Genomic DNA, 22,986 nt, shown 5'->3' on the forward strand with positions numbered 1-22,986 from the left:
TCACGAGTTGCGACCCACAAACATCGAGTGAATAGCAGTGAATGTTCGCTAAAGCGTATATCGATAAGCTCTGGTTTTACGCTACACAACACTAGCCACCTAAGGTGATTAATTCTTGCATTTTACCAAATTTGTGAACGCTTGAAAAACTTTGCGTTTTCTTTCAATTTGGCGCAGGTAAACCAAAGTCTCACTTTGCACCAACGCTAGCTTAATCGTGTAGACGGCCCAGAGTCCGCGATTAAAACTAGAAATAACACAGCGACGTGCACGCCGAAGCCTGCTAAAAACAACGCCCAAAAAGAAAACGAAGGCAACTACGTGTGTGGTTCGAATTTTAAGCTGCATTTATTAAATAAGTTTTGCAATGGCCGAGAAATACACGTTTGGCAACACGCCGGCTTCCATTACGTGCCACGCCTGGAACAAGGATCGCACGCGTAAGTGACACATTTGTTGAGCAATACAACAAAATAAGAGTTCTCATTTAATCTATGACTCACTTTTGACTCAGAAATTGCTTTATCGCCGAACAACCATGAGATTCATATCTACAGCCGGGAGGGCAGCGGCTGGAAGCTAGCCGACGTTCTTAACCAGCACGATTTGCGCGTTATGGGCATCGATTGGGCCAAGAATACCAATCGCATAGTCAGCTGTGCCGCCGATCGTAATGCGTACGTCTGGACTCAGGCCGATGATGGCAAATGGAAGCCAACGCTAGTTTTGTTGCGTATCAACCGGGCCGCTACCTGCGTCAAATGGTCGCCGGCAGAGAACAAATTTGCTGTTGGCTCAGGAGCGCGACTCATTTCGGTCTGTTACTTTGAATCGGAGAACGATTGGTGGGTCTCGAAGCACATTAAGAAGCCCATACGCTCCACGGTCACCTCGCTGGACTGGCATCCGAATAATGTGCTCCTAGTGGCTGGCTCCACGGACTACAAGGTGCGCGTTTTTTCGGCTTTCATCAAGGACATCGAAGAGCCACCAACAACAACATCCTGGGGCAATCGCAAACCGTTGGGTCAGCTCATGGCTGAGTTTAAGAACTCGTCCACCTCTGGAGGCGGCTGGATCAATAACGTGAGCTTCTCGAGCGATGGCAACAAGGTGTGCTGGGTGGGTCACGACAGCTGTGTGAGCATTGCTGATGCCACCAATGGCAATACGGTGATACGCTGTCGCACCGGCTATTTGCCTTTCCTCTCCTGCGAATGGGTCTCACCCACATCGGTTGTTGTGGCCGGCTACAGCTGCGTGCCACTGCTGTACAGCCTAAGCGCGGACAATAAACTTGTGCTGAGCGGCAAGCTGGATAAATCCCAGAAACGCGAGGCTAGCGGTATTACAGCCATGCACTTCTTCAAGTCAATGGATTGCAATATGCGCACAGAAAACACGGATGTGGTCGTGGACTCCATACACCAGAATGCTATAACCAGCATACGTTTGTATGCCGGGGATAAGGCTAACGCCAGCAAGGTATCAACCTCTGGTGTCGACGGTCAGCTGGTCATCTGGACCGTCGAACAGGATGGCATTAATGGCGGCATGCGTAATATGCAGATCTAAGTGCATCCTGTTGTTTTCCCTCTTGTATGTTTTGTGTATTTTTATCTGATCTGCAAGTTATTTTTTTTTGTTAAGAACAAAATGTTAATTGCAGGCCAGGCGCACAGTATTTTGCCAAAATGTTTTCAAAATCGCTTTTCCAATTGTTTATCGTATGAAAGCTTTTTATATATAATAATTTTTAACGCAAATAACTAAAGAGATTATGTTCTTTAATTCTTCCAACTCATAACATATGCTGTGTATGTATTTTAAACTGTTTCTTTTTATCTATAGCAACAAGTGAAACTAATTTTATTACTTAAAAACGTTTTTTAAAATGGTTTTTAGTTTGGGACATACATTAAAACGGTTTGTTACTAGTATCGATGCAATAGACATAAAAGAATTACATTTGTATTATGAAAAACGATACTTATGATAAAATACTGTTTAGAGGATTGGCCTCTATTTTCCCATATAATGTAAGCAGCAATTACATTTTCATTTGCCGCGGATAATATAGAATAAACAGAATTAACAGCTACCAAACAGGTGCTTACTAGGTGAGCTGTAAAGTAATGAGTACTTTTTCGTGTAACTCAAATGTCATTCCACTCAAATAAATAACTCATTTTTCGATGCTTGTGGCGGCAAGCCGATTTGTAATTTCGATAGTATTTGGCTTATTGCTGTGCGCGCTGGATTTTCGCGACTTGCATTTTAAAAATAGTTATGGTTTTTATTTGCTAATTTGTCATGCGCCTGCTACGTTGCTACGCCACCAAAGCCGGTCGGGAACATTACGCCAGCAGTAGCGTTAAGATATTTCGCAAGCTTCCGAGCAAAACTATACTCAAATCAAAACATGCGCTGCCAACGACAACGACTTCGCCGGCAAACGTTGAATACGCTGAGAATTTGGTAAAAGTGCAGATGATATCGCAGAATTTACATCGCCAAATCTTTCCACAGGCTAAAAGAGAATACCCGAATTCAAAGCGCGTCGCTGCTAAATTGTATAATGCAGAATTGCAGCGCCATGGCATTGATGTGGCCAGCACAGAGGCCATGCCAGATGTGGAACTGAAGCTGCCGCCGTTGCGCGGCAAAAACATTGAAGAGCACTTTCATGCCATAGCTAAGGAGCAAGTGGCTCCGTATGAGGCACTACTGCAACCACTAGTTGCCTGCCAGCAACTGCCTGCAAAGCCCAAACGTTGGGCCTTCTATGCAGGCTGGACAGCCTACGATCCGGTGGACGGCAGCGCCACGCCTGTGCCGCAGCCTCTAGAAAAAGGAATCATTTTCGATGTGGAGGTCTGTGTGCGTGAGGGCAGCGCCCCTGTGCTAGCCACAGCGGTAAGCACCAAGTGCTGGTACTGCTGGGTCAGTCCGAAGCTGACAAAGCATCGCTTGAGTGTGCCGCAAGTGGAGCCCATTGATGTGGATCAAAATGAGCGACCACATTACACGCTGGACGAGCTCATACCGTTGGGCTGTGGTGAACCGGGTCTGGTCGTGGGCCACAATGTGTCCTACGATCGGGCGCGCTTGCGAGAGCAATATTTGATTGAGGACACAGGCACACGCTTTGTGGACACCATGTCGCTGCACATGTGCGTCAGCGGGGTCACCAGCTACCAGCGCGCAATGCTCAAGTCTAAAAAGGAGCCGGCTGAAGAGGATTCGGACTGGCGGGAACAGAGTGCGCTCAATAATCTGGTCGATGTGCATCGTCTGTACTGTGGCGGCGAGCCACTGTCCAAGGAGCCGCGTAATATCTTTGTCGAGGGCACGCTGGAGCAGGTCCGTCAGCAATTTCAGTCGTTGGTGAACTACTGTGCCGGCGATGTGGAAGCCACACATCGCATTTTAACCAAGCTTTATCCCATGTACGCCGCGCGTTTTCCACATCCCGTCACTCTCGCGGGCATGCTGGAAATGGGCTCCGCCTATTTACCTGTCAATTCCAACTGGGAGCGCTATATACGTGACGCGCAGTTAAGTTACGAAGATCTCAGCATTGAGGCCAAGTACCATTTGGGTCGTCGCGCCGAAGAGGCTTGCGCACTCCTCCATGATGCGCAGTATCGCCAGCATTTGTGGCTCTGGGATGAGGACTGGAGTGTGCAGTCGCTCAAGCTTAAGCAGCTGCCCAAGCGCAAGCAGCTGCCCACTGTCCAGCTGCCGGAGCAAGAGCTGAGCCCAGAACAGTGCCGGTTGCAGCGCAAGTTCCAACATCTTTACGATCAACGCGCGCTGCTGCCGGCACGACGGCCACTGCTGCCAGGTTATCCGCAGTGGTATCGCAAACTTTGCCGCAAGCCGCCGACAAGCTACACCGAGGAGCAGCCGGAAGAAGCGAATGTGGAGCCTTGGACGCCCGGCGCCTGTGATATTAGCACTGGCATGCAAATCGCGCCCAAGCTGCTGTCCCTTTGCTGGGAAGGCTATCCGCTGCACTATCAACGCGAACATGGCTGGGGCTTTCTGGTGCCCTTTCGCAGCGTCGAGTGTAGCGGCAACAGCAAGCTGCCCATTGAGCAGCTGCTCACACGCTGTGCCATACCAGAGTTCGCGCGTCAGTATGCAGCTGGTGAGGATGGAGAACTGGCCATGGACATGCTGCCCAAACAAATCGATGAGCACCTAAGCAAGCGACAGTTCTACAAGAAGATCTCACAGCGACAACAGCACTTGGAGCAGCAGTACAAAGGTAAAACTTAAATTTCCTATTGACAAAAGAAAAGATCTTCACATTAGTAAAAATCTTATTTCTCTGCCCACGCAGGTTCCGGTGTCTGGTGCAATCAGGTGCTGGACGATTGCTGTTTCTTTCTGAAGCTGCCGCACAAGAACGGACCATCGTTTCGTGTAGGTAATCCTCTATCTAAGGATTTCTTAAACAAGTTCTCGGAGCATGCGCTGAGTAGCGGTGATCCCACGTGTCAGGCGGCGGCTCGCGTCATTGAAATTGCGCGAATGATGTCCTATTGGCGCAACAATCAGGATCGCATACTCGGCCAGATGGTAGTCTGGCTGCAGGCGGACCAGCTGCCCAGCGGGCTGAGAGTTCATGCAGAGCGTATGGCTTATGGCGCCATTGTGCCACAGATTGTAGTCGCCGGTACATTGACTCGTCGCGCCATGGAGTCCACTTGGATGACCGCCTCCAATTCGCGTGCCAATCGCATTGGCTCTGAATTGCGCTCGATGGTGCAGGCGCCGCCTGGTTATAAGCTAGTCGGTGCCGATGTTGACTCACAGGAGCTGTGGATAGCCTCGGTGCTGGGCGATGCCTATGCGCATGGCGAACACGGCGCCACGCCCCTAGGCTGGATGACACTAAGCGGCAGCAAGTCCAATGGCAGCGACATGCACTCCATAACCGCCAAAGTTGTAGGCATTTCACGCGATCATGCCAAGGTGCTCAACTATGCGCGCATCTATGGAGCTGGCCAGCAGTTTGCCGAGACGCTACTCCAGCAATTTAATCCTACGCTGAGCGCCACTGAAGCCAAGGCCAAGGCCATGAAAATGTTTGCCGCAACGAAGGGCAAGCGTGTCTATCGACTGCGTGAAGAGTTCCATGACGAACAGGAGGATAGGCCGTAGGTCTATCTATGCTATCAATTGAATCCACTCTTAACCCTATTTATACCCAACAGCTACAGCAGCTACGAGGCCAAACGGCTGGCGCTCCAGCGTAATCGTCCAGTAGGCGAGGTGTTTCATCGTCCCAGCTGGCATGGCGGCACGGAGAGCGCTATGTTCAATCGTCTGGAGGAAATAGCTACACGCGAGCAGCCGGAGACGCCGTTTCTGAACTGCCGCCTAAGTCGTGCCCTGGAATCACATGGCGAATCGGATCAGGAACAGCGTTTTTTGCCCACCCGCGTCAATTGGGTGGTGCAGAGCGGTGCTGTGGATTTTCTGCACTTGATGCTGGTCAGCATGCGTTGGCTTCTGGGTACGCATGCCCGCTTTTGTTTGAGCTTTCACGATGAGCTACGTTATCTGGTCAAGGATGAACTAGCCGCCAAGGCAGCGCTGGCCATGCACGTCACCAATTTGCTGACGCGCTCTTTTTGCGCCTCACGCATTGGCCTGACGGACTTGCCCATGTCTGTTGCATTCTTTTCTTCCGTGGAGGTAGATACTGTGCTGCGCAAGGAGTGCACCCTGGACTGTCAGACGCCCTCCAATCCTCATGGTCTGCAAATTGGCTACGGCATTGCGCCTGGCCAAAGCCTGAGCATAGAAGACGCTATTGCCAAGGCTGGCGGCCATGATCTAAGTCAATGGCCCTGGCTTAAGCGGCCTAAGGAGTTGAGCTAGCCTCTGGAAAGTCTTCAGTTAGTTGTTTTGTTTTTGTTATGGATAAGTCGAAAGGAGGAGCAGGCTGCTCTACAGAGCTAGACGTCTATCATAAATAAATGACCAAATTACTTTCAAACAATTATATAAAGTGTAAAGTATATAAAGTCTAAATCTGGCACAGGTAACTTCCTCATAAAAAACTTCCTGATATAAAACCTTTCACACTCGTTTTTCCCCCGTGGTGACCGATTTGTCAATAATCTCCAAAACAATTTAACTTATATTGTGCTCCCATTTATACGCAGGTGGGTGGATTTCATAAAATGGGAGAAGAAAAAGTTAATGTTCGCACAGAAAGTGAAAAACACGTCTTAAATGATTTTTTATGTAGATCCTTGGAAATGAATTTGAGGGCGAAATGTTACCCACCAAATTTTTGGATTTTTCAAAAAGTGTGAAACACCCCTCACATGAATTTGAACAAAGATCTTTCAAAATGAGTTTGAGGCCGATCGGATGGTAAACAAAAAAAGTTGCATACAATCGTTTTTCGCGATTTTTCCACACTTGCGGGTGGAATTTCCCGAAATCCCGTCTTAACGTGCACCTACATCACATAAGGTAACTACAGTAAAAATTTCAGCTTCCAGTCAGTCAGTCAGTCATTAAGTCAGTCAGTCAGTCAGTCAGTCAGGACAAACAGTTTTATATGTAGAGATAGTGCTTATATTGTTCTATTTCTTTATTATTGTAGCAGCTTAATATATCTAAATTTTGAATACATGATAAAATAATCGCGAGTTAATACCAGTTATAATACCATATATAAGTATGTACATCATATGCCTAAGAAGAATGTTCATAGTACATAATCTCGGCAGCCCCTACAAATTCTGGCCCAGGTTTTCGATCTCGTTCAGAAAATAGAGCATATCGGACTCTTCGAGACAGGAGTTCTGCAGCACGAGTCGGAAAAAGTTTGGTAGCTTGCGCAGCGGCTGATATGTGATCATCATGGAGCCCTTCTTGATCATGGCCTCCTTAATTTTGGGTGCCACCTTGTGTAGTTTATCAAAGAACTCCTGATTGCGTTCCATTTGACGCAGACTGGGCGGCACATACCAGAATGTTATGTTGGTGCACTCCGGTCTCTCAAGGACTAGCTCGAAGCCTGGACGCTCACGCAGCTTGGCCGTAAAGTACTCGGACATTTCAAAGACTTGCTCCACATGCGCCTCAAAGCCCTGGCTGCCCTTGGCCTTCCACATGAACCAGAACTTGAACACATCTGCACGACGGCCGCACTGAATGTGCTTGTCCCCAGTGTCAAAGGAGGTGTCATAGAACTTATCCTTCTGGAACAGATACGCGGCATTTGTCGAGTGGCACTGGCCCAGGATTTGGGCATGGGGCGTCAGAAAAGTCGAGCACTGTTGCGAGGCGGACAACAGCTTGTGTGGATTCCATGTAACCGAATCGGCGCTACAAAAGGACAATTTAATAATAACCAATATATTCTGGGAACTTGGCTCGTCCTCTCTTCAACTTACCGTTCGATTCCATTGAGCAGCTGACGATACTTCTTGGACATGAGCGCACCGCCGCCCCAGGCAGCATCCACATGCATCCACATATTGTGTTTGCGGCACAGCTCTGAAATGCCCACCAAATCATCGAAGGCACCCAGCACAGTGGTGCCCGCTGTTGCGGATACCATCAGTGGCTGCCAATTGTTGTCCAAGCACAGCTGAATCTGATCCTCCAAATCACTGAGACGCATCTTGCCCAGCTCATTGGTAGCTATCTTGCGCACATGCTCGCTGCCAAAGCCCATAAACATGGCCAGCTTTTCTACGGAGTAATGTGCATCCTCCGACGTGAATATAATCAAGGGCTTGGCATTAAACAGGCCATTTTTCTGTGGAAGATAAAAATGGGAATAAAAAGATAAATCTATTTGACTGATGGAGAAAAAGTTTTTTAGTTTGCTTTAGTAATAATAAAGATGAATTAAAAAAATATATTCCCTTTGCAGGGTTCGAACTCGTATCTGATCGCATTACTTGCTGCCGACTCTACTCAACAGCCACACCAGCCAAAAAAAAAATAGTTTCCTCGGTAGGGTTCGCATTCGTAATTGACCGCACAACTTGCCGCTGCCTCTGCTCAACAGCCATACCAATAATTAAGAAAAAAACCCATTAAAATAGCAGCACAGAAAGCAATACAATCGAAATTGCAATGCTGTTAATATAATTCAAATAAGACGCTCATGGAATGTGCATGAAATTATTGGAATTTGCGGTTGCTGCCGCTGATACGAGGAAAGCCAAAACACATTTTCTTAAATAACTTCTGTGTTTCTTAGCCGATCTTGATGAAATTTTCTACAGTATCTACATCTTATTGTGCTTTTGAATATTTGTGTATTCTCAAAAAGTCAATTGCATATAAATTGTGGCTTAAATTGATGGGCAATACAAGTTGGATAAATAACTTAATTTATAGCTATGAGGTAGTAGCGGGGAGGTGGTGATAGTTAAAAAATGGAAATATACTTGATATATACATACTATTCTGGAAGCTACATGTCTAGTTTGGTGACTCTAGCTCACACTATTTACCAGAATTGCTCAAAAAACAGGATTTCGATATCGATTTTCATCGATTACTTGGAAACAGGGCAAGCTATCGAATATCAGAAACAAACTCGATCTGCGCGGGCACTAGGAGTACCTACAGCTAATAATTTCAAGTCTCTAGTTTTTATAGGTTCTGAGATCCTTGCGTTCACAGATACGGACAGACGGATATGGCTAGATCGACTCGGCTGTTGATGCTGATCAAGAATATATATACTTTATGGGGTCGGAGATGCTTTCTTCTGGCTGTTACATACATTTGCTCAAATACATTATACCCTTTTTACCCATTTTTAGTGGATTCAGGGTATAAAAAGGGAACCTAGGAAATTTCAAGCTTTAAAATATCTTCAGCACTCTTTAAAACAATAGAAAATATTTTTGGCAATTAGAAGAAACTTTTAGGAGAAATTTATTCCAAATCAATAGAAAATTTGTTTGTTTGCGCCTGCGACTAATATTTTTGAGCGTGACTGTAATATATTGTTGAATTTTTATGCACAAAAGTTAATCAAAAAAACTTGTATTAACGAGCAAATTAAAAACCTATCTAAACTGAAGGGAAATCTGCCACGGAATAAGAGCAAAAATGGTTGAATTATAATATAGAAATTATTATAAAAAGCGTTGAAGCTGAATGATTGGAATTTTAGTAAGCCTCAAGCAGTGACTAATATTCTGGAACGCAAGTGTGCACAAATGTTTAAGGAATGCGCCACAAGAGTGATTCTGTGCCTTCAATCGGGAATATTGAAAAATAAAAACTTGCTAAGCTAGCACTTAAATAAATATAAGGAGGAAAAGCACTAGAAAATGAATTTAATTCAGAAACACAAACTTGGCTACACTTATGGCTAGAACGTGAGTCTAGCTAGTCGCTAACTGTGACTAATATCCTACACCGCAACTGTACTTGAATGCTGCCTGTTACGTTATCCAAGTTTGCGTCTAGGTCGTGTGCATTTGACTTCCGGTTGATTTGGCTTCAAGCACTCGGAACAAAGAAAACGGAACCCAAAGTGGTTTTGGCCTTCGGCCCCATGCTTACCTTGGACTCGGGCGCATATTTGTAGCGTGCACAGCTGATTGCATAACCGTTGGCTATCGAGCCGCCTGGACAGAAGATGCCATCGCCGTGGCCATTGTTTGGAAAGCCAACAATGCGTCGCATCTCGCCGAGCACCTGTTCCTCCATGAGCGTAAAAACGGGCGCCACCTCATAGGTATAAACACTGGGATTTAGTGCATCGGTTAGCCACTGACCCACCAGCGCATAGGGATCCACGCCCGAATACAGTTGATTGATGAAATACGGATGGCCCGTCTTCACGGAGAAGCGTATTGTTTCACGGAGCAGCTGGCGCAGCTTATCCGGCGACTCGCCCTTCTCGCGCAGCTCAAAGTCGAAGAGCTTGCGCAGCTCGGCGGGCTCATGCCACTCGACCACCTTGGAGGATCGATTGGTGCCCTGAAAGACGGCCAGCTTTATAATCTCATCCACGCAGGCGCGTATGAAACCCTCAAATTCAGCCGCAGGATGACTCGCCACAAAGCTGGCCAGCCCATTGACGTTGCCATTGGTATTGCAGTTGGAGGAGGAGGATGAGGAGCTAACGAAACTGTTCATCATTTTGTTTGGATTGCCGTATTCAACTGTCGTCTTGGCCACATCGATCACAGCTGCATCACTCGATGACAACGTGGTTGTTGTCAATGTTTTGGCCATGCTTGCCAAATCCTCAACGTCCGGCGCACTGCTGCCCTCATTGTAGGGCTTATATATAGAATTCTTGAAGTGATGTGTTGTGGGAAAAGTTTCGCTGGCCAGCATTTTGTTGGCACCACCTACACTGTGGCTGATCTCGGTTTTTTGGGGAAGATCGATTGGGACCGCGACTCGTGTACGAATTGCCTGCGCTTTTTATTATTATTATTATTTTGGTTTTTTGCTTTTATCTGCGGACACTGCTCTGATCCCTGGCCGTATTGGGTGCACACTTGACAATGATTCTGAAGTTCACTACCGAACTGAACGAATTGTTGTGGTTCTTGCTGCTTTTATAAAAGCTGACACACACACACACACACTCGTACACACTCGTACACTCGTACACTCGCGCACACACGACTTACATAAAGACAATGCCGACGCTCTCCCAGCAAGATCGCTAAACCCGCTCGGTTCTCGGCTGCGTTTTTTATATCTTATTTAATTTTTTTCATACCCGCTAGTCATTTACTTACAATATGGGAAAGTAAAAAAAAAAACGCACACACCTGCAGCTCAATCAATCCTAAACCCAAACCGAATCCCAACATCGATCTCATAATTACTCGAGCGAGAGGCAAGTTTCCAACTTATTTGCGATCATGGAATGTTTTAAAGTTGAGCTTAACATTTTTAAATGCGATTAGTTTTTCTTTTCAAATAGGTTTTCCTTTTATCTCCATCTATAAATTTTCTATTGCTTCGAAGAACGCAAAGAACGACCCAAAGTTCGTTGATAACTAAGGGAAGATCTCATGAAAATTATGATTTTTTCGTTTCATAATTGAAAACCCAAAGAACGTCTGTTGTTTTCTATTATCAGGAAACACCAATATAGTATAGTGAGCAATTTAATCTGTAATAGTTTTAATATTATTTTTATTTGTTGCCGAATTTTCAAATAAAATAAAGGTTACTGAAATATAGTCAGGATAAATTCACAATTGAATGAATTGGTTTTAAATATATATATATATATATATATATATATTTTATAAAGCAAGTGCTTTTTTCTCAGGGTTATTATTATATGTTAGTGTTTTATGAATGTCATTATACTATATATGTTTGTCTATATATTATATAACGATCACGCTTTATATACATTTCTCTATAAGCTATTAGATATTAAAGTGCAAGTAGAATGTTGAGTTTGATAGAAATTTTCCGGTCTTCTTTCACCACACACGATCGTGTTAATGGGTTAGGTTCTATATAAAATAATTGACAGTATCTAAATGATATAAAAAATAAATGAAAATGCTTCAAGATAAATGGATTAAAAATACGAGGCATAATATTTTAGCAACAAGTAGATTCCTGGTACGAAACCCAAGGCTATGTCGAAGGCCACAGTAGCCAGAGTTATTATAAGTTGATTCGATAGAATTGTAATTATAGCAAAAATATATTAAAATATTACATTAGTTAAGTGAGCAGCTTTAGAACTGACCCTGTAAGATGAATAATTACTTTATAGGTAAATTATGACCCATTCTTTTTTGAATCAACTCTACAGGCACAATCAAACTATGCTGGAAAGAAGATAGTATCATAAATTATAATATTTATAATAAAATATACATATATGATAAAAAATCACATAGGTGTCTCTTTTTTTGTTGTCATTGATGACGTTTTATTTTTCAATTATTGGGGGTTTTTCATTTACTCATCGTCGTATACTAAGAATTTTATTGGACTGAATGAAAAAAAAGATAGTTTTAATTGAGCAAATTATGTTGCTTGCAAAACGAATAGTGCTATATGATGGAATGATGGAATGTTAGGGGTATTCTGGTGCGTTTTTTTCGTAGAATTTCGTTGGTTGGTAAATTTGATTTGTCCATGTAATGCAATTATGTAGTTGACCAATTTAAAAGCTAATTGTGTGAGACGCCGTGTTGCCTTCAAAGAGGTATCTAATGTGAATTGTTGTTGGCAGATTTCTCTCTCATTAGCCACAATCAACGGCAAATTAAATGCAAATTCAAATGAGTAATTTTTGCAATTGCTGTGGGTGTTTTTTTTTAAATCTTTTTTATATATTTTTCTTTTGAATGAATGGCTTGTTGTTAACGAGTTAATTGCGCAACTGAAACGTGATGTGCAAATGCTCGAAAGATTTGAGGAGACGGAGAGAACTCTATGTTTAAATTATTGCCGTAGGTCGCGTAGATCATGTGCACATAGTAATAGTCTCTATAAGAAGTTGGTCAAGACTGCGAAAGAAAGTCTTTGCAAGTTATGGTTTTTCTTTTTTAATTATGGTTTATTATCTAAAACAACTGTCTCTGTTTCATTTTACACTGCAAAAGCATTTGCTTTATATTATTTATATATTGCCGAGAGTTCTATCAGTTAAGTTGTTTCTCATTCTGCAAGCAAAAGTTAAGGAACAGATCTTGGCCAACGGCCTTGACTGTCGTTAGACTGTCGAAGTCTCTATAAATAAAAGCGAAATTACACACAAGAATTTCACAAGTGTGCACATAATCAAATAATTACATATAGTATTTATATATACATATACATTTAATATGTATTTTACTTCTTTATATTTGATTACTCAACGAAATTCTCGTTTAAGATCCATTTGTGACGTTTAGTTTTCTTTTGGGGTTCTTTTTATTATTTCTGGATCTGATCGGATTGTGACGCAGTTTTATGCCACGGTTATTCAACCTGCAATACATACCCTTTTTTTAACCGCATGTGCTTTCCCATCAATGTAAACACAAATCGTTTTCGTAATAAAAATACCAATAAATAATTAAACCGTTTTAAAGGTGTCGAATCTTGAATACCCTTCAACATCAAACTTTTGTAGTATTCATACATTTTAAGCATACTTAAATTAAAATCTTCCAATTTCACAGCTGATTGAAAGCTTCACATTCTGAAAAGCCTAATTATTCATTACAGTTTACTCTGTTTTTAGGTATAAATATATATATTTTTAATATTAAGTTCGATTAAATAAGATCATAAAATAAAGGTAGTATCTACTATTATATAAATTTATTATTAAATGTTTTAAGCAAATAAAGATGTCCTATGAAAGACGACAGATAAAGTTAACCTAAACCAATTCATTTTCTACACAAAAGGGAAAATCTGGGTTTACTTTTTTTTTTACTATATGTCACTTTTTAATTAAATAGCTTATTTTTCTATTTTTAAATATATATGCACTGCGAAATTGGGTGTTGTCTATAAATATATTGCCCCTAGAAATGAGCTTCGTATGTATGTACATAAAACCATTCGCGTGTTACGGATATTGTAAGATTATTATAATACCTTCTGCTAGGGTAGGCATGTAGAAACCAAAATCAAAAAACCGGCCCTTGCGCTCGTTGCAAAAATAAATGTCTCAGAAATGCACAAAAATAAAACCAGTTACGATGCAATTATCCAAAATTCAGGAAGCATTTGAGCGACGTCATCGACTTTGTCTGAAAAGCGAAAGGAAACAAACAGTTGTTCTTGTTGTTGTTGCTAGTGATTTAATTTCAATGCACAACAGCGACAACAATTAGCACAATCACCATTAATGAGCCCTCTTTCGGTATGCCCCCGTCTATACTCTAACCAAACTCTATCGACATGGGGGCTTTCCTGCTATTTAAACTAATTAACGATATCTCGAATACCTTTCAATTATTTAATCGCCCATTTGATGTCAGGTGTTCCGGTCAACTGTTGGGTTTCTTTTCTAGCTGGTTAATGACACAGTTTTGTCTTGTTTATGCTTGGACAAGGCCGTTGACCAAAATCATCAAGAATGCCATCATGAAATTTGATAATGAGGCATGAAAATCATTTAGAATTGAAGATTAAAAACATGTTTTGGGCGTTTGCATTGGCAATGATTTCAAAGCGTAAACTACATGACCGTAAACGTAGAGATTCGATTCATAGGAACTCAATTGGAGGACAAAAGGTATTACTTTTCGTGTTTTAAAAAATTTTTCATATATATATAAGAGATTTATATATAGTTTGCAAACAATTTTTAAACTTAAAGAAATTAAATTGAAATAAAATAGAATTTGGAATGGTTAAGGATTATTTCGAAAAGGTTTTAAAAATATTATAGAATTGACTTTCTTAAATAAAATTTGTTTCTTTTGAAACCTAAGGCATTCTATTCAAAATCAATTAGTCCCAGATTCCATATCAACATATTAACGTTAGATCAAAAAACATCTAATAATTCGATCAATGCGAATCTCTAACAGTAGTGTTATATTTTATTGTTTTTACGGGCTACGATGAATACAATGTTCTCGATATTTACAATTGTTTATCATATAATTAATATAATAACAGAAATTTTCATTTGAAAATGTTTTTTTTTTTTTTTTTCTTGAGTTTCGAATAATAAAAATCGTCGCATTTAACTCGGTCCATACTATATATCTCATTGAATACACATACATATACATTGTTTTTGTTTTTGTTTTTTTATATTTTTTTTTGTTTTTTTATTTTGTTGATTTGTGTATCTATATCTGTTATATTTCCTATTTCCTATGCACTTGCTGCCACGTTTTCTCTATCTCTGTGGTATTCTCTCGTTTTTTGTTTTAGTCCTATCACACATCGCCAGGCAATAAATATTATTCTTGGTTTGTACTTGGGTAAAGAAACATCGTACCTTTATCTGGAAAGTAGAAAAATATAAAGATAATATTAAGATATATTTACGATTTGGTTAGGTATTGAAGCTCACCTGGATTGTTGTAGAAGTTTGCGCTTAGACTAGGTTTTGGTGGAAGTTTGGGTGTGCCCTCATGGCTCGTGGCAATCGGAAAGAATTCCTTTGGGGACGAGCGTCTGTTCGGGTGCTGTGATGGATGCTGATGCTGTGAATGCGTATGCGTATGCGGATGTGAATGAGAATGATGCTGTTGGTGCTGATGCTGGTGATGATGTTGCTGCTGTTGTGCATAAGCCACTGGTTGTTGCGTTTGCGCAATCTGTGGCCTTAGGCGTGTTTGATGCTGCTGTTGCTGATGTTGTTGGAAATTGCTCGTCGTGCTGCCGTCTACTGTGCTGGGAATGTACGGTGACATGGGCGTCATAGGTGTCATGGGTGATGTGGTTGTCGAGGAGCTTAACGCTGGCGAGATCGACTGCGGCGGCTGTTGCAACTGTTGTTGCTGCTGTGGCTCTTCGCTGCCCGCCATTGACTGAGCCATCATTGGAGTTGCGGCAGCACTATTGTTGCCCGTCACAGCTGCCGTGTTCACACCCAGCGATGGTTGCTTTGCCGAATTACGGCGTATCATAATACTGCTCGTGTTTGGCAACAGCAGGCTGCTGCTCTTGCCCACAAACTCCTTTGGCTGACGCGTAAAGCCCGCTGCCGTGGAATGATTGAGTCTGGGCGGTATGGGCGGTGGGCTCAGCTCGCCATCGCGTGGAGGTAGCTGTCAAAACAGAACAAAACAGTTAGGATATAAAGTAAATTAATCAAGCGTCCACTCACTGTGGGTGCATCGGGCGCTTGGCGCTTTTGTGCCATATCCGCACAGCTTTCCGTGCGCTCTTTGCGTCGCGGTGGCAATGGCGGCGGCACCGCTCGATACTCCAATGTGGTTGCTGTGGGTACATTCACATGCGGCGATATGGGCACTGCACCTGTCTGGCCTTGGCCCTGTTCATTGTTATAGTAGAAGCCACCCAGCTGTGGACTCACATCACCGAAGCCGCCGCTAATAAGCGTCACCGTGCTGGCAATGCTGTGCGTCGGACTATATTGCATCTGTTGGATGCGTCCATGGAATGGTGAGCGATTGCTGGCGGGCGGCGGCGGTGGTGGCGCCGTCTCGTGCCTTGGACTAATCATCAGCTTGGGCAGTGGCGATGGCGGCAACACATCTGTATTCGCATCCGAAATGACATAACAATCTGTCATGTTCCAGCTGCTGGTAGCCGCAGCCGATGTTGCCGATGGCAACTGTTGCTCCGCTGGACTAAACCCATCCGTTGGAGCATTGCTGTTGTGTGTCCAGACATGCGCTGCCGGCTTGCGTGGCAGATGCGGCGCCGGCGCCACCTCACCATTGTCTGTGGTGCGCTGCATCGTATGGCTGCTCCAGCTGCTGCCGCCATTGCGCTCCGGTATGATGACCGGCGCAAATACGGAATACGCATGGGGATTATGCTGCGGACTCTGATCTCCGATGCTGGTTGCCGTCGTACTTGCTGTTGACGACGACGACGCCGCCGCCGCCGCTGCTGCTGGTGGCTCCACGTTGGCTGGCGCATTACTGGACAACTTGTTGCTGTTGTTGTTTTGGTTTTGGCGACGAGGTTTGATGCCAGGCGATTTAAGCGGAATGTTCGGCCATTTGCGGGGCTGTAAAATGAAAAAGATTTATTTAGAATTAAGACTGCTCGAGATTTTGTGTGCATAGGAGTTTAGACTTACGAATTTGGGTATCGTTTTGCAGGCGCGCGGCTCAATGCGCAGACTCTCATTGTACAGATAGTCGGACATTTCCTTGTCAGATAGTCCATTGAAGGGATCCAGCTGCTCGAAAAAGTGCCGTATGGTGGGCTCTTCGTTGAGACAATACGGCTGATTCTGGTATTGTTGTATCTCTCCAATAATCTCCGACACTTTTCGCCGTTTCGAGAAATTGATAAGCTCCGTGTTGGTCAACAGATCCGGATTGCCTTCCTCCAGATGCAAAATATTTGTCAGATAACGACCAAAGAATGGCACGCAGGGCGGATTAATGGAGCGCAAACGTTCCTGGTATTTCTTTAAATGATCCTCGCTCAGCTCACGGCACTCGTCCAGGAACTTACGGTGCCGCTCTGGCAACCCATTGAATGTGGCGCGCAAACGAAAAACAGCCGCTGTGCCCATGGCAGCCACAATTGAGAGTATGCCATTGAAATTGTTTAACTCGAGCATGACCATCATCACCTCAATGGCGCGCTGCATAATGGCCAAACGTTCATCGTAGTTCTCCGCCTCCATGATAGACCTTTCAATCCAGCGCGTTACATTTGTGGTATGCTTCATGATCTTTAGCAGATTGGGACTCTTTAGTTCCTTGTCCTTCTTAGTCCACGGCGACCCGACCAGCTCCGATGGCTTTACATTCTTGTACATCTCAAATTCCAGCAGTGTCAGCTGTCGCGCCACCTCCAGCGGATGAAGAGTAAGCAGCGTAATCTCATCATCCGGCACATTCAGATGGTATTCAATGGGCGGCGGATCATGCCCGTAGGCATAGACGATCTTCTTATTGCTTTGTTTATTCTGCACAGAAGAGATAGCCATAAATTAGTACATATTGTAGTTTTTGGTTGGATCTGGTTAACATATGTCTATGATTTTCAATTCCTGAGAGTCTTAACACCATTTTAAATTTAAATTAAATTAATAATTAACTAATTTGCCAAAAATCTGTTAAAACTTTTAACAGATCTGACATGATTGTATAATAGTAGCAGGTTGTTCCTAGAAATTGCTAACTTATTAATAGCATAGGCATCTTAAAAGTAATCTCCTATGGTTCATAGCCACAAGAAATTACATTTAAAATCTGATTAACAAATGGCTGTTAACAGCTGTTATTTATGTTAGTTCAACACCTTACCTTACGATCGACAATCTTGCGCACAGAGTCGACCCATTTACGCATGGATTTGCTGTTGACATCGTTGAGAAAGTGTAACAGTCTGTCCAGCAGTGTCGGATCCTTCTCAAAATCATAAAAATGATGATCCACCCAGTGGCGCAGCACATTTAGCACACGAAACTGAACCGGCTGGACAAATTCCTTGCGATAACGTTTCCAATCCTCGCGCTGCGAGTTCTTAAGCATTTTATCACTGTCCGCCGTTGAGGCAGCTACTGTGGCTGCATCCTTATCGAGATCAGAGTTACCACTACTGCCGCCAATATTATTTGTCTGCTGTTCCTGGTAAACCAGGCTCGGCTCGGGTATTTCAAAACGCTCTATCAGCAACGTGAGCAGCTGCTGTGGTGAGCAAAAATACCGATATGTGGTGAGAAAGGTGCGCACAAATGTTGGATCCGCATAAATGTGATAGGTGAGGCGCTCAATCAGTTTGCACAGTGTGGCGCCTTTGATCATGGGCACCACGCCGCTGTCTCGCTCCTCGAGCACAATATTCTCGGCGCTGTCGGGCACAGCAAACTTGTAAATTTCCGGGCTGGGCATGCGTAACGGATGTTTGCGCTCAATATCCTGCAGTATGCTGTCCAGTATGCGATCTAACATAGATTTGGTATTCACCATTATCAAATCCGCCATCCAATCGTTTTTGTGTTGGGCATTCTTAGCCGACAGCACAATGGCCGGATGCATGCGGGTGATTAGCTCAAAGCTATGCTTCAACTCCTCCGTGTCCGCACGATCATTAATCTCGACGCGACGCATAAAAAACTTCTCCTTCAGCCTGTAATCATAGGCGGTCGCGCCTGCCGAGGGAGTTTGCTTTTTGGTATTCGCTTTGCATAGCACCATGAGGCCATCAAAAAGGAATACTTTACGCTCGCTCCAGATACGCTTGCCTGAGCCGAGTTTGCTGAGTGCATCCTCTGCAAATTATTGTGATTAGTATATCGTATTTTAAAAGATACGCCCATATCGACTTACCGCGTATAAACTCATTACAATTCAGGCCCACATCCTTGTCATCCCAGTGCTCCACTTTGAGCTGGAGCTCGCGTGTGCGCTCAATGGCCATTTGGCGTCGCACGCGACCGCTGACCGGCACAAGTCGCTCCTTGGACAGATTGGCCATCACCTTCTCGAGATCACAGTGCAGCGGATGAAGCAGACCCTGCACCTGAGCAAAACTCTCGATGTCATCCTGGGATGTACTGAGATCCATAAGGTGCTTGATGTAATCAAAATACACAAACGCATGGCAGATAGGCACCAGAAGCAGCTTGGGCAAATAATACTTGACCGCCTCTCGAAAGCCATGTCCCGCTGACATTAATGACAATGCATCGGGCTTGGCCAGCAGGTTGCTGAGTGCATCGCGCGATGCCTGCGAGGTGACATCGTGTGCATATTTCTTATACACATCAAACTCTTCGGCCTCGGCTAGCTCCTCAAAGCAGCTGGCAACGCATGGCGCATTCTGTTCCTGCGACATTTCAATTACATCCTCCAGCGAGCCCAGAAGTGTTACCGTCACCTCATATATATCCATAATGTTTGAGAAGATCGGCTCCAGCTCCTTGGGATCGCGCGCTATCTTGACCAGCTCTTCGCGAAATACCCGTATAATCATATGCAAATCCCGTTGATATTGTTTTTCATCGTTGATCAGCTCCTTCACTGTCTCCTCGTACGTGGCGCTCGCACGCTGCGCCTGCATAGACAGCGGACTGGGCAGGACATTACATTTGAGCTGCTCGCTGCTACGATTGAGCATATCGAGTAGCACACCATCCGCATTGAGGACCACCTCAATATCCTCCTTCACGATTTCGCTATGCGCGATGTTGCATACATAATCCGCAGCCATTTTCAGTATATCCGATGAGATGCACTCGAGCACAGCGACCAAATATGCCGATACGGAGCTATCGATCTTATACTGGAGAACATCTTTCTGCAGCAGCGTATGAACACGCTCTGTGGGCAGCAAACATTTGCGCTTCTTCGAATTGATCACCTCGTTAGCCTCCTTTAGGGCCCAACGATCAAGCGGCGATTTGTTCACCTTCTCCTCCACATCCTGCACCGAGTGTGGCAACGGCTGCGCGCACAATTTGGCCAAGAGGCGGACGCATAGATTCTCCACGTAGAGCAGGGCATCTTCTTTGGCTGTTACGCGCGGATTCACCTGCTCCAACACCTTGCGCAGCGAAGGTACAAATAGGCCGCGCCAACGTGCCGCATTCTCGTTTTTCGTAAAATCATAGCCATCGGTGTCATGCACGGTGGAGGCAATGCCAACGCTAATCCCATGGCTGCCAACGCTGGAAAACATTTCTGCACTCCACACTCACATACATGCGCATACACACACACACATGCACATGTACACGCATACACACGTACACACGCTCTTGTTATTAGTCAACAGCAACGTCTTCGTCGGGCAGCAACATTTTTAGCCTTTGCTTCTGTCCTCTTTATTCGTTTAGTGTTTTTTGCTGCTTGACTTACGCGCCGCGATATCTTTTTGCAACCGAAACGAACAAAAACAAAACTTTGTTTTCACATACTATACACACAATTTTTTTCAATATATTTTCTCTGCAAATTCTGCTTACAACGGCGTTAAGTTAGCAGCAACATTCGTTTATCAGTGCTGGCAAACGTTACACATATTCGATAAGCGATAACTTGCATATTATGCCTCAGCTTATTTAAATTAATATCTATACAAATTTAGTTAATTCCCAGTTTAACGGTAATAATCCAGTGTTTTTGTAGAGAATGTGTGTTGTTTCATGCGCGTCATAAAGGAAAACCGAACTAAAATTATTACATACTCAGATTAGTGAAATAATCCTGATAAGTCTTTGAAAATGGCAAATGAATAAAAAGCAATGAGCTTCCAATAATTTAAATTAAATTCATTAGAGTGAGTAAACAATTTATTACAAACATTATTAAATTGTATAAAAGTGAAGCTGTTAAAATGGTACGAAATTCTTGTTGTGATCAATTTAGTAGAGGAATTTCTAACCCGGTCCGACCCTAAGAAACATACAATCAAAATTTTTATAAAACCATAGCTAAAACTCCAAGGTTTCAAAAATATTGTGCTTATCAATATTACGTTTCATCTGGCCATACTATACTCTCTATCCATTCACGATAAAAGGAAACTGAAGTATGACTTGAAAATGAATACCTTAAGTCACATTGACCACCATTAGAAAGAACACCAAAAACCTCGAAAAGGCAATTATTATCATAATGAATGGTAAACAATGGACCACCAGAATCTCCAGAGCAAGCATCTCCCAGGACATTTTTGGGTCCTGCACAAATTTGTTTATGGCTATTGAAAGATTGATCATTATTAGTACATTTTTGAGGCTCTGCTTTAACTGTTCCAAATAGCAACACATTTGATTGGCTTTTACCATTATATAACCCCCAACCACTAATATTATATTCTCCAGTATGACTGCTACTAGATGTGGATAGGCAGGCTGGCTTTATAAATTTTGTTGTAATATCCGCTTCTTTGTGCAGTTTCAACAGTGCAAGATCAGCATAAGGATCGACAGTAGTATAGTTGGGATGAATAAATTCTGTCACATTAAACCGCGTACCAGAATTATTTATATCATGGGCTCCTAACAGCACATAAGTTTCCCTATAAATAATAATAAATAATAAAATAATATTCAAATAATAAAAATACTCACATATCCGGAAATAGTATTTTATCCACACAATGTGCCGCTGTGAGCACAAACATTGAATTTAATAAAGTGCCACCGCAATGTGATATATATACACTTTGATTTCGATGTTGTATCAAGGCCATAAAAGGATATGCATGCGGTGATAGTTCAGTACCATTCCTAATGAGCGGTTGTATCGAACAAAAGTCTTTAATCTTTGTAAATTCCAAGCATTCTGGAATATAATAAGTTAGAATTCGAATAATTGTTCTAGAGATATATGTCCGTTCCATAAAGTATATATTCTTGACCAGGGCAGCGAGCTGAGTCGATATAGAATATATTCTTTACCAATGTTTTTATAATAGCTAGAGACATCAATGTTACTGTTTAGATTCTCATGTTGTATACAAAGAATAAAAATATCAAATCAAAGTGTAAATATTTTAAAGCTATGGTTTTTCAAGAAAACGTTACTAGAATTCCATCGCATGCCTGGAATTTTGAGCTTAAAATCTATTTTTCACTCAGTAATTAAAAAACGAATATATATTACTTACTTTTTTCGGCAATGGTTTTTTTTTCATCGTTCCAACAGCAAACTATATTATCTTCATCACTGCAATATTTAACATCTTTATCTGATTGCATATACATTACAGCATCTTTTAAATCTAGACATTCATCGAAGGGGACACAATCGTGTTCACAGTCTTGAGTATCGTCTGTATCGGTTGGAAAACAATTAACCAACGTAATCGATATTAAAAACAATATTTTCAGACTATTAGAACTCATTTCAAGCTTTGCACCACAGATACGAGTCTCAAGTGTAGCCGAAACTGTAACGCATTGTGTCTATTTAATTGCAGGCATGCTATAAAATGTCAATTATGTTAATTACACAGCGTTCTGAATTTAATTCGGCTTAAGGTTAACCTTAAAAAAAAACCAAGTAAGAGGCTCTAGTGGGAGTACCCGACTAGGGGATACCCTGAACCCTCTTCTACCAACGCCAAATGTTGTTTTAGTAGTAATAAAAATAAATTTAACAAAAAAATTTGTTTTCTCGGTAGTGTTTGAACTGCCGGCTCCTCTATTCAACAGCCACCCCAATGATTAAGAAAAAAAACGAATAGCAGCACAGAAAACAATACAATCGCAATTGCAATGCAGTTGATAGAATTCAAAGTAGCGCATGAATGGATGTGTGAACATGTACATATGTATACAGAAATTCCTGCAATTTGCGCTTGCTGCTGCACGTGTTTGCAGGCCAAAATACATTTTCATTCCTGTTTCTTAACCGATCTTGATAAAAT

General features: G+C 42.9%; 5 protein-coding genes across 5 annotated transcripts; 2 read left to right on the top strand and 3 right to left on the bottom strand.

Moving 5' to 3' along the window:
- The first annotated feature begins 87 nt into the window (after nucleotides 1–87).
- Nucleotides 88–1,807, top strand: Arpc1 (Actin-related protein 2/3 complex, subunit 1A). Its single transcript, XM_064686111.1, has 2 exons — nucleotides 88–440; nucleotides 515–1,807. Exons 1-2 carry the CDS (start codon nucleotides 368–370, stop codon nucleotides 1,573–1,575), a joined length of 1,134 nt encoding a protein of 377 aa, XP_064542181.1. The 5' UTR covers nucleotides 88–367; the 3' UTR covers nucleotides 1,576–1,807.
- Nucleotides 1,808–2,208: 401 nt separating this feature from the next.
- On the top strand, nucleotides 2,209–6,016 carry tam (DNA polymerase gamma, catalytic subunit tam). Its single transcript, XM_064686110.1, has 3 exons — nucleotides 2,209–4,273; nucleotides 4,349–5,168; nucleotides 5,226–6,016. Exons 1-3 carry the CDS (start codon nucleotides 2,314–2,316, stop codon nucleotides 5,893–5,895), a joined length of 3,450 nt encoding a protein of 1,149 aa, XP_064542180.1. The 5' UTR covers nucleotides 2,209–2,313; the 3' UTR covers nucleotides 5,896–6,016.
- A 585-nt stretch (nucleotides 6,017–6,601) lies between these two features.
- Nucleotides 6,602–10,525, bottom strand: black (glutamate decarboxylase-like protein black). The gene is made up of 3 exons (XM_064686068.1): nucleotides 9,568–10,525; nucleotides 7,428–7,795; nucleotides 6,602–7,359 (listed from the first exon to the last, which is right to left on the bottom strand). Exons 1-3 carry the CDS (start codon nucleotides 10,348–10,350, stop codon nucleotides 6,762–6,764), a joined length of 1,749 nt encoding a protein of 582 aa, XP_064542138.1. The 5' UTR covers nucleotides 10,351–10,525; the 3' UTR covers nucleotides 6,602–6,761.
- Nucleotides 10,526–14,506: 3,981 nt separating this feature from the next.
- Nucleotides 14,507–20,593, bottom strand: Sos (Son of sevenless). The gene is made up of 6 exons (XM_064685985.1): nucleotides 18,939–20,593; nucleotides 17,913–18,880; nucleotides 16,730–17,572; nucleotides 15,785–16,657; nucleotides 15,026–15,725; nucleotides 14,507–14,956 (listed from the first exon to the last, which is right to left on the bottom strand). Exons 1-6 carry the CDS (start codon nucleotides 20,287–20,289, stop codon nucleotides 14,913–14,915), a joined length of 4,779 nt encoding a protein of 1,592 aa, XP_064542055.1. The 5' UTR covers nucleotides 20,290–20,593; the 3' UTR covers nucleotides 14,507–14,912.
- A 282-nt stretch (nucleotides 20,594–20,875) lies between these two features.
- On the bottom strand, nucleotides 20,876–22,501 carry LOC135431068 (granzyme D-like). Its single transcript, XM_064685986.1, has 4 exons — nucleotides 22,225–22,501; nucleotides 21,686–21,899; nucleotides 21,398–21,633; nucleotides 20,876–21,312 (listed from the first exon to the last, which is right to left on the bottom strand). The coding sequence occupies exons 1-4, from the start codon at nucleotides 22,460–22,462 to the stop codon at nucleotides 21,164–21,166; spliced, it is 837 nt and encodes a 278-aa protein (XP_064542056.1). The 5' UTR covers nucleotides 22,463–22,501; the 3' UTR covers nucleotides 20,876–21,163.
- Nucleotides 22,502–22,986: the final 485 nt, after the last annotated feature.

The sequence above is a fragment of the Drosophila montana genome, unplaced genomic scaffold, assembly GCF_035044405.1.
Source record: "Drosophila montana isolate Dmon_TW-CO22-7 unplaced genomic scaffold, ASM3504440v1 contig_312_1, whole genome shotgun sequence".
Lineage (NCBI taxonomy): Eukaryota > Metazoa > Arthropoda > Insecta > Diptera > Drosophilidae > Drosophila > Drosophila montana.

Coding starts and splice junctions, on each gene's coding strand:
- Arpc1 (XM_064686111.1), top strand. CDS start 368: ATGGCCGAGAAATACACGTTTGGCAACACGCCGGCTTCCATTACGTGC. Junction 441..514: donor CTGGAACAAGGATCGCACGC/GTAAGTGACACA, acceptor CTTTTGACTCAG/AAATTGCTTTATCGCCGAAC.
- tam (XM_064686110.1), top strand. CDS start 2,314: ATGCGCCTGCTACGTTGCTACGCCACCAAAGCCGGTCGGGAACATTAC. Junction 4,274..4,348: donor CTTGGAGCAGCAGTACAAAG/GTAAAACTTAAA, acceptor CTGCCCACGCAG/GTTCCGGTGTCTGGTGCAAT. Junction 5,169..5,225: donor GACGAACAGGAGGATAGGCC/GTAGGTCTATCT, acceptor TATACCCAACAG/CTACAGCAGCTACGAGGCCA.
- black (XM_064686068.1), bottom strand. CDS start 10,350: ATGCTGGCCAGCGAAACTTTTCCCACAACACATCACTTCAAGAATTCT. Junction 7,796..9,567: donor AATATGCGCCCGAGTCCAAG/GTAAGCATGGGG, acceptor TATCTTCCACAG/AAAAATGGCCTGTTTAATGC. Junction 7,360..7,427: donor CTGCTCAATGGAATCGAACG/GTAAGTTGAAGA, acceptor GTCCTTTTGTAG/CGCCGATTCGGTTACATGGA.
- Sos (XM_064685985.1), bottom strand. CDS start 20,289: ATGTTTTCCAGCGTTGGCAGCCATGGGATTAGCGTTGGCATTGCCTCC. Junction 16,658..16,729: donor GCAAAACGATACCCAAATTC/GTAAGTCTAAAC, acceptor TTCATTTTACAG/CCCCGCAAATGGCCGAACAT. Junction 15,726..15,784: donor AAGCGCCCGATGCACCCACA/GTGAGTGGACGC, acceptor CTGTTTTGACAG/CTACCTCCACGCGATGGCGA.
- LOC135431068 (XM_064685986.1), bottom strand. CDS start 22,462: ATGAGTTCTAATAGTCTGAAAATATTGTTTTTAATATCGATTACGTTG. Junction 21,900..22,224: donor AAAAACCATTGCCGAAAAAA/GTAAGTAATATA, acceptor ATTATATTCCAG/AATGCTTGGAATTTACAAAG. Junction 21,313..21,397: donor TGGTTGGGGGTTATATAATG/GTAAAAGCCAAT, acceptor ATCTTTCAATAG/CCATAAACAAATTTGTGCAG.